The 10,001-nt window shown below is 46.4% G+C and overlaps 1 protein-coding gene across 1 annotated transcript; it reads right to left on the reverse strand.

The window, feature by feature from the left end:
• Positions 1-7,802: 7,802 nt before the first annotated feature.
• Positions 7,803-9,385, reverse strand: LOC137335637 (zinc finger protein 774-like). Its single transcript, XM_068000934.1, has one exon. The coding sequence runs from the start codon at positions 8,970-8,972 to the stop codon at positions 8,133-8,135; it is 840 nt and encodes a 279-aa protein (XP_067857035.1). The 5' UTR covers positions 8,973-9,385; the 3' UTR covers positions 7,803-8,132.
• Positions 9,386-10,001: the final 616 nt, after the last annotated feature.

Here is a 10,001-nt window from a genome sequence, read left to right on the forward strand (position 1 = left end):
CACGGCTTTGGTGAGACCACACCTGGAGTACTGTGTACTGTTGTGCTCTCCTTATCTAAGGAAGGGTATATGCAGTGAAGGTTCACTAAATTGATTCCTGGGATGAGACAGTTGTCCTATGAGGAGAGATTGAATAGAATGCGCCTATACTCTCTGGAGTTCAGAAGAATGTTAGATATTTTATCAGTACATTAAGAACAAGAGGATAGCTCAGGAAAAGGTGGGACCTATCAGGGATGATAAGGGTAACTTGTGTGTAGAAGCAGAACATGTGGGTAGGGTTTTAAATGAATATTTTTTCTCCGTATTGACAAAGGAACAGGATGATCTGGACGTAGTAGTTAAAAGAGGACAGGTGTGAAATATTGGATAAGGTAAACATAACGAGAGAGGAAGTACCAGAGGGACTGGAATCCTTGAAAGTTGATAAGTCACCAGGGCCGGATGGATTGTTTCCTAGGCTATTAGAGGAAGCCAGGGAGGAAATAGCGGATGCTCTGAGGATCATTTTCCAATCCTCACTGGATACAGGGGAGGTACCAGAAGACTGGAAGACTGCAAACGTAAGACCATTGTTTAAAAAGGTTACAAGGGAAAGACCGAACAATTATAGGCCGGTCAGTCTTACCTCGGTGGTGGGCAAACTATTACAATCAATACTGAGAGATAGGATAAACTGTCACTTGAAAAGGCATGGTTTAATCAGGGATAGTCAGCATGGATTTGTTCAGGGAAGGTTATGCCTTCCAAATCTGATTAAATTATTTGAGGAAGTGACGAGGAGGATTGATGATGGTCGTGCTGTTGGATGTTGTCTACATGGATTGTAGTAAGGCATTTGACAAGGTCCCACAGGGCAGACTGGTCAGAAAGGTAAAAGCCCATGGGATACAGGGAAATGTGGTGAATTAGATCCAAAATTGGCTCAGTAACAGGAAAGAAAGGGTAAAAGTCGATGGATATCTTTGCGAATGGAAATCTGTTTCCAGTGGTGTGCCACAGGGCTCAGTGTTGGGTCCCCGCTGTTTGTGGCATATCTTAATGATTTGGACTTGAATGTCAGGAGCATGATAGGCAAATGTGCAGATAATACAAAAACTTTTTTACCCAGAGGGTGGTGGGTGTATGGAATTTGCGTCCCGAATTGGTGGTTGAGGCAGGGACCCTCAACTCTTTTAAAAAGTACCTGGACCTGCACCTAAAGTGCTGTAAGCTGCAGGGCTACGGACCGAGTGCTGGAAGGTGGGATTAGAATGGGCACCTGGTTGTTCCTCGAGCCAGCGCGGACACAATGGGCCGAATGGCCCCCTTCTGTGCTGTATCTTTTCTATGGTTCTAAGAATGAGAGGTGATCTCATTGAAACTTGTAAGATTCTGAGAGGGCTTGAGAGGGTACATACTGAGAGGATGTTTCCCCTGGCTGGACAGTGTAGAAGTACGAGCACTGTCTCAGGATAAGGGGTCGGCCATTTAAGACTGAGATGAGGAGGAATTTCATTACTGAGAGGGTTGTAAATCTTTGGAATTCTCTACCTCAGAGGGCTGTGGAGTATATGCAAGGCTGAGATTGATAGATTTTTGGACTCTAAGGGAATCAAGGGATATGGGGATTGCTCCCTGACCGATCACCATTTCTCCTTCATCGACAGACTCCCCCGACCTTCACCATTTCTCTTTCATTTACAGACGCTCCCTGATCTGTCATCATTTACTCTCTATTTGCAGATGCTCCCTGACCGATCACCATTTCTCCTTCATTTACAGACTCTCCCTGACTGATCACCATTTCTCCTTCATTGACAGATACTCCCTGACCAATCACCATTACTTCATCATTTACAGACGCTCCCTGACCTGTCACCATTTCTCCTTCATTTACAGATTCTTCCTGCCTTATCACCACTTCTGCTTCATTGACAGGCACAACCTGACTGATCACCACTTCTGCTTCATTTTCAGACCCTCCCTGACCGATCCACATTTCTCCTTCATTTACAGACACTCCCTGACCGATCAACATTTCTCCTTCATTTACAGACGCTCCGTGACTGATCACCATTTCTCCTTCATTTACAGACGCTCCCTGACCGATCACCATTTCTCCTTCATTTACAGACGCTCCCTGACCGATCACCATTTTCCTTCATTTACAGACGCTCCCTGACTGATCACCATTTCTCCTTCATTTACAGACGCTCCCTGACCGATCACCATTTCTCCTTCATTTACAGACGCTCCCTGACAGATCACCATTTCTCCTTCATTTACAGACGCTCCCTGATTCGATGAGTCACGAGGTTTGACGCTGACTCTGCGCATGCTCGGAGGCCGCGGGCCGTGTGTTGAGTTTCGGGTCTGATCTAAACCGGAGCCCCCGGAGTGTAGAGAGAGAGAGGAGAATGTTCACTGTTTGATATTCGGGCCCGGGGCCGCACTCGGGGTTTGTGAAGCCCCCGCCCCCTCCCCCGGGGTTTATTAACCCGCTCCCCCCGCCCATCTCTCACCTGTTGCGGACACGATCTCGGCCTCACTCCCCGCCCGCCGCGCATGCTCAGCTCACACTGCCCGGGTGATTGACGGGAGCTCCGGACCAATAGGAAGAGCGGAGAGGGACTGGAGGACCGAGCGGGCGGTTGGTCCTCCAACCAATGGGAGTGGGTGAGGGGCGGGACTTGCGGCACCGAGTGGGCGGGGCTGAGCCCGGATCTCCCTCATTGGCTGAAACTCTGCCTCATTTTGAAAGCTGATTGGTGTGAAACTCTTGGGGAAAACTGGCCCTTTGTGTTGTGGAGAAAAACCGATGGAACCGAGTGGGTGGAGCAAAGATTTCAACATTGGGAATGAAATGGATTAATTCAGGACAGACAGCAGGGATTATTGGAGGGAATAACACAGTGTGGGGATAAAATGCAATGGAGGTTGTGAAGATGGATTGTTAAAAAGTGTTTGAGAAGATGCCGGACAGGAGGCTTGTTGATCAGATTCAAGCTCAGGGTATTAAAGGGAGTGGGTCAGTGTGGATGGGAAGTTGGAGAAAGGGCAGAGTGGTGGTTAATGGATGTTTTTCAGACTGTGGGGATGTAAACAGTGGTGTCCCCCAGGGGCAGTTACAGCGGTTATTAACATCATCAGAAACAAATCCCAACTGCCAGAATGAAGTTCTGCTGCTGAAACCCTCATCCGTGCCTTTGTTTACCTCCAGACTCGACTATTCCAATGCTCTCCAGGCCCGGCCTTTCACTTGACACCCTCCGTAAACTTGAACCCACAATCTACAGATCAATAATCAGTCACATTATTCATTGCGTCACTGGCCCAGGCTGTGGAGAACACGGAGCAGCTCACACTCCCACAGCGCTGTGGTATGAGCAGGTACCGAGTCAGCCTCAGTCATGAGCACTGGAATCCATTTTTGCCTCTTTCCTTTGATAACTCAGCTGGTCGAGCAACAAGACTGTTGTGGAAAATAAGACAGTCATCCTTCCATCATTTGTTCAATTCCGGCTCAAAAGAGTACGCGTACTTTTGCAATAAGCAACAATTAGTTCAAGGTCGCTCTCTTAACTTTACAGGCAACTTACAGATTAACATGTTGCCATGAACGCACAGGACGCCTCTTTTGCTTTCTCAAACCTTAAAGCTTTCTGTGTCTGCCCGAGCATCGCTGTTTCACTCGAGCATTTCCCTCTGCTCACCAGCAGGGAGTGCCTTTGAGCAGCAACATTTCAAATCGCCCTCAATTTCATGTAAAAAGGTCTTCGATCAGTCAGTCAGTCAGGGCTCACGCTGCTCCCTCAAGCTCGGGCGGCTGTTGCTTTCCGGTGACCTCGTCTTCCTTCCGCAGGCTCGGACTCTTCTCAGCATCATTCATGATTACTGTGGCTTCCCGTTCTGCTGTTCCTCACTTGCTGATGCTCGATAACACCGATTTTAGCAATTTTTTAATATATTCAAGGAGCGGCAACCCAAGGCAAGATTTCTCTGCTGGTCGTGGAGCAGCTTGGAGGCGAGTGTGAGGCGGGAACTGTGAAGGGCGATTTACAAACAGCAAACGAGGAATTAGCTCAACTGGTAGAGCGCTCACTTAGCATGTGAGAAGTAGTGGGATCGTTGATTATATTCTCCACTCACCGATTGTCTTGCTGCAATTATACAGAAACAAGAGCGTTGTCAGTGAGTCCATAGCCCATGAACTTCCTAAACTTCACTGTGTGTTTGGGTACAGAGAGGTCAAGGGGCAGCACATCTTTTGATGTGCTGCAGTCAGCAAAAGTTCTTGATTTTGCTCTGCAGCAAAGATGGAAAGATGAGGTGAGAGATGGAAAAAAAGCTTCGTAATCCCTGATGCCTTCTCTGAAGTTTGAATTCAGGACCCTCAGATTATGACACTGATGCACTGCTTGCTGCACTGAGATGGCACTTACCAGGTATGGAGCCAGGCAGCACCACCAAGTAGGACAGCTGGCAAGGTATTGAAGGCCATAAAATAATGCACAAGTTAAAAAAAATTCAGAGCCAGGTAGGAGTCAAACCTACAGTCTTCTCATCCGTAGTCAGATGTGTTATCCATTGCGTCACTGGCCCGTGTTATACTGAGGAAACAGCAGCAGGAGGCAGTGGGCATGACGGAGGTACTAAATAAATACTTTGCATCTGTCTTTACCAAGAAGATGCTGCCAGAGTGTCAGTAAAGGAAGATGTAGTTGAGATACTGGATTGGCTAAAAATTCATAAAGAGGAGGTACTTGAAAGGCTGGCTGTACTTAAAGTAGATACGTAACCTGGTCCGGATGGGATGCATCCTAGGTTTCTGAGGGAAGTAACAGTGGAAATTGCAGAGGTACTGGCCATAATCTTCCAAACATCCTTAGATATGGGGGTGATGCCAGAGGACTGGAGAATTGCAAATGTTACACCCCTGTTCAAGAAAGGGTGAAAGATAAAACCCAGCAGCTACTGACCAGTCAGTTTAACCTCGGTAGTGGGGAAAGTTCTAGCAACGATAATCCGGGATAGAATTCGCAGCCACTTGGACAAGGATTAGGGAAAGCCAGCACGGATTTGTTAAAGGCAAATTGTGTTTAACGAACTTGATACAGTTTTTTGATAAGGTAACAGAGAGGGTCGATGAGGGAAATGCAGTTGATGTGGTGTGTATGGACTTCCAAAAGGCGTTAGATAAAGTGCCACGTAATGGGCTTGTCATTAAGATTGAAGCCCATGGAATAAAGGGGTGGCAGTAGCAGCATTGATACAGAATTGGCTAAATAACAGCAAACAGAGTGTAGTGATGAATGGTTGTTTTTCAGAAAGGAGGGAGGTATACTGTGGTGTTCCCCAGGGGTCGGTGCTGGGACCACTGCTTTTCTTGATATACATTAATGACTTGGACTTGGGTATACAGGGCACAATTTCCAAATTCTTGCTACCAGGATGCTCCATTTCACTGTCATCGGCATTAAAATTCATTGGCCAATTATACACCCATTTTACAAGTTTATTAATGTATTTTGTATTTGGTCGCAAACTTCATCAATATTATGTAAACTCCACCCCATCCGCCAATCTAGTGTCATCTGTTAATTTTGAAATTGTACTTCCGATTCCCGAGACCAAATTGTTTATGTGAATTGTGAACAGTGGTCCCAGAACCAATCCTTGTGGAGCATCACTTTCCACCTTATACAGTGTGAGTAGCTACAATTAACCCCTGCTATCTGTTTTAGAGCAGTAGTCAAGAGAAATTTCTTTACATAGGGAGTAGGCAGTCTGTGGAATTCACTTCCACGGTTAGTGTTTGGGGCACACAGTTCTGTAATGACAAGTGGTCCTCATGTTTTTATCCAAGACAGGCCTCAGCCCAGTCATTTACTCCAAATGTTGGTGCAATAGTTCAAGCTAAGAGGCTTGAAGGGATCCTAAGAGATTCTGTTTATGATCACGAGGAAACAGAAGGGACCATTAGAGATACTCAACACGGCTTCCGGGAAAGAAGATCAGCTATCAGGAGCAGCAGTAGCAGTAAACAACATCGAAATGTACGTAAGTAACAATATAGTTTATCTTCATCTGTTTCCAGTTTAATAACTTTTGCTGAATGTGGTCCAGGCCAAGTGCCAGGATATCGGGTCAGGTTCACCATAGGAAATGAGATTGACACCCCTGAGATAGACAATGTGAACCAGATTACCCTCATCCACTGACCCAGCAACTTCTTCAAAAAACTCAAGCAAGTTTGTAAGACAGCATTTTCTTTCCCAGAAGCCGTGTTGAGTATCTCTAATGGCTCCTTCTCTTTCCCCGTGATCATAAACAGCATCTCTTAGGATCCCTTCAAGCATCTTCCCTCAGATCGAGGTCACACTGATGGGCCTGTCATACCCCGGCTCTGATTTGTCCCCTTTAATGAAAATGGGAACTACGTGAGCTACCTTCCAATCTCAGGGGACAATCCCTGACTCTATTGAGCTGTTGAAGATACAGGCAAGGGGCTCACAGAGCACCCGTCCCATCTCTTTAAACACCCGTGGGTGAATATCATCTGGACCTGGAGCACAATGCATTTTGAGAGTTCATATTTTATCCAAAGTGACATCCCTTTCTATTTTAATATTTATGATGTTATTGTTGACAGCACATCCCACAGCTGGAATCTGAGCCTCATCCACAGGAGTGCAGGCTGATGTGAAATAGTTATTTAACAGCTCTGCCATTTCCCGGGAATCTGTCCTGAACTGTCTTTCAGTGGCCCTAAAGTATCTTTAATGGTCTTCTGACTCCTGACGTAGCTGAAAAAACATTTGCTATTATTCTCAGAATTGTGCACCATTTTCTTTTCCAAAGATCTCTGAGCTTCTCTAATGGCTGCATGTGTCTCCCTCGATTGTGGGTGATATTTGACCCAATTCTCCGGTAAACTGAATTCATCCTGATCTGATCTGGGTTAAATGTAAGACAGTTTGGGGACTCAGGAATCATTCACCGCTAGACCCACACTGACAGGTAAAATCCCAGACGGTTCCTTAGTAAGGATTCCTCTGGTACCTCAGCATATATTTGTCAGCTATCTTACAGTCCACTCCTGGAGGCCCCACTCCCTGAGCCTGCAACGTTCAGCAGGGTCAGTGGTGGAGTTCCGCAGTGGGAGTGATCCCAGAGTAACTGTCGGGATCGCCCCCACCCTGTGGATGGTCAGGGTTGTGTATTTTTAGTGATCCTGGTGTCTAACACGCACACATCAATAAAACCATGAATTCTGGAAACACACTGCAGGTCCTTCTTTATCTGGAGATCGAATGACTGTTGAATAATTGTACCAGCAGTTAACAGGCTCCTGTGAACTCCTCCCTCTGCTACTTCAATTCAGACTTCAACTCATTTATTTTTAACGGGTTTATTTTAAATGAGTTAACGCTTGCCTTAAATGGTAGACTCAGGACTGTCACTCAAACAGGTGAAATCTTCATAGAATAATTACCACAGTCATTTTCAGACTGGATGTCATACAGTGACTTTGCTGTCAGAGAAGGGAGACGAGAAAGACCAAAGTGCCGTTTGCCCCTCTCAGTGTGGCCCTGAAGGACTGTGTCCAGGCTGAAGTTCTGTTCCCACCGGACGATCCTCCCCCCAGATTGTCCTTTCTGAGCTCCAGTCAGGTGATGCTAAACACTCAGGTGGGAAAGACCAAAATTTACAACAAGGTGTTTACAACAAAGCTGATTTATTTAACAGATATCCAGGATATTAAACTCCAGCTCAGTTATAGGGGTTATTAACATCAGAAGAAACAAACCCCAACTGTCAGAATGAACATGGTTCAGTCCTGGATGTGATTAACAGCAGAATCCAACCCCTGCAGTCATATGTGAACTCGCTGGTGTCTCAGCACGTGTGATGACTGAGTGAATCCCTTCCCACACAAGGAGCAGGTGAACAGTCTCTCCTCAATGGGCATGTGTTGATGTGTCAGCAGTTCATTTGTGCTTTCAAAGCTCTTCTCACAGTCTGTGAATTAAAAGGTCACTCAATAGTGTGAACAAGTTGATGTCTCAGAAGGTGGGATGAATTAGTGAATCCCTTCCCACACACAGAGCAGGTGAACAGTCTCTCCCCAGTGTGAGTGTGTTGGTGTTTCAGGAGATCATTTCTGATTTTAAATCTTTTCTCACAGTCAGAACATTTAACGGTCTCTCCCCAGTGTGAACTCGCTGGTGTGACAGAAGGAGGGATGACCGAGTGAATCTCTTCTTACACACGGAGCAGGTGAACGGCCTCTCCCCAGTGTGAACTCGCTGGTGTTTCAGCAGGTGGGATGACTGAGTGAATCCCTTCCCACACACGGAGCAGGTGAACGGCCTCTCCCCAGTGTGGGTACGTTGGTGTTTCATCAGATCAATTTTGCTTTTAAACCTCTTCTCACAGTTGGAACATTTAAAAGGTCTCTCATCAGAGTGAACTCGCTGGTGTGACAGAAGGTGTGATGATCGAGTGAATCTCTTCTTACACACGGAGCAGGAGAACGGTCTCTCCCCAGTGTGAACTCGCTGGTGTTTCAGCAGGGTGGATGACTGAGTGAATCCTTTCCCACACACGGAGCAGGTGAACGGCCTCTCCCCAGTGTGGCTATGTTGGTGTCTCATCAGATCAATTTTGCTTTTAAACCTCTTCTCACAGTCAGAACATTTAAAAGGTCTCTCATCAGAGTGAACTCGCTGGTGTGTCAGCAGATGTGATGACCGAGTAAATCTCTTCTCACACAAGGAGCAGTTGAACGGCCTCTCCCCAGTGTGAGTGCGTTGGTGTGTCAGCAGAATACTTTTGCTTTGAAAGCTCTTCTCACAGTCAGAACATTTAAAAGGTCTCTCATCAGAGTGAGTTCGCTGGTGTCTCAGCAGGGTGGATGACCGAGTGAATCCCTTCCCACACACGGAGCAGGTGAACGGCCTCTCCCCAGTGTGATTGTGTCCATGCATTTCCAGCTGTGACGGGTAATTGAATCCCTTCCCACAGTCCCCACATTTCCACGGTTTCTCCGTGGTCCGGGTGTCCTTGTGTCTCTCCAGGTTGGACGATCAGTTGAAGCCTCGTCCACACACAGAACACGTGTACGGTTTCTCCCCGCTGTGAATGGTGTGATATTTTTTCTGTCTGTGTAACTGGTTAAAGCTCTTTCCACAGTCAGTGCACTGGAACACTCACTCGGGTGTGTGTGTCTCGGTGATTTTCCACTCACACTGCTGTTTGAAATCTTCTCCCACGGAGAGAAGAGACAAACATTTCTCCTTCCACATTCAAAGGCCGATGATATTCAGGTCCTGATGAATTGAGTGTCTCTATCAGGTCTTGACGTGATCTTTGGTTTGAATTTCCCTCTGCAAATCCTCCCCTTCTAATACCCTGTAAAAGGAGTTTATAAAAGTTATCAATGTAAGTACAGGATAGAAATTCAGATCAGATAACTCTACTTTCTATGGAACATTATTTCCTCTCTCATTCCTCAAAGCTGTAAATCCCCAGCCCACAAACTCTCCCTCCTCGCTGTGCTGAAATCCAAACCCATCGCATCATCTTTCAGTAGCCCTAAACCATGAGTGAAAGGGTGAGACAGGAATGTGAGTGTGAGAGTGAGTGTGAGAGAGTGAGTGTGAGAGAGTGAGTGTGAGAGAGTGAGTGTGAGAGAGTGAGTGTGAGAGAGTGAGTGTGAGAGAGTGAGTGTGAGAGAGTGAGTGTGAGAGGGTGAATGTGAGAGAGTGAGTGTGAGTACAGCAGTGGGCTCGATGTGGAGAATGAAGTGGGGCAGGTGGAGCATGTTTCAGTGGGGCAGCAGTGATCATAATCTCATTAGGTTTAGAACAGTTATGGAAAAGGACAAGGGACAGTCAAATGTGAAAATTCTTAACTGGAGGAGGGCGAATTTCATGAGTTAAAAAGGGATCTTGTCCAGGTGGATTGGAATCAAAAATTGGCAACAAAACAGTAATTGAACAATGGGAGGCCTTCGA

This window comes from Heptranchias perlo, chromosome 20 (assembly GCF_035084215.1).
Source record: "Heptranchias perlo isolate sHepPer1 chromosome 20, sHepPer1.hap1, whole genome shotgun sequence".
NCBI classification, from domain to species: Eukaryota; Metazoa; Chordata; class Chondrichthyes; order Hexanchiformes; family Hexanchidae; genus Heptranchias; species Heptranchias perlo.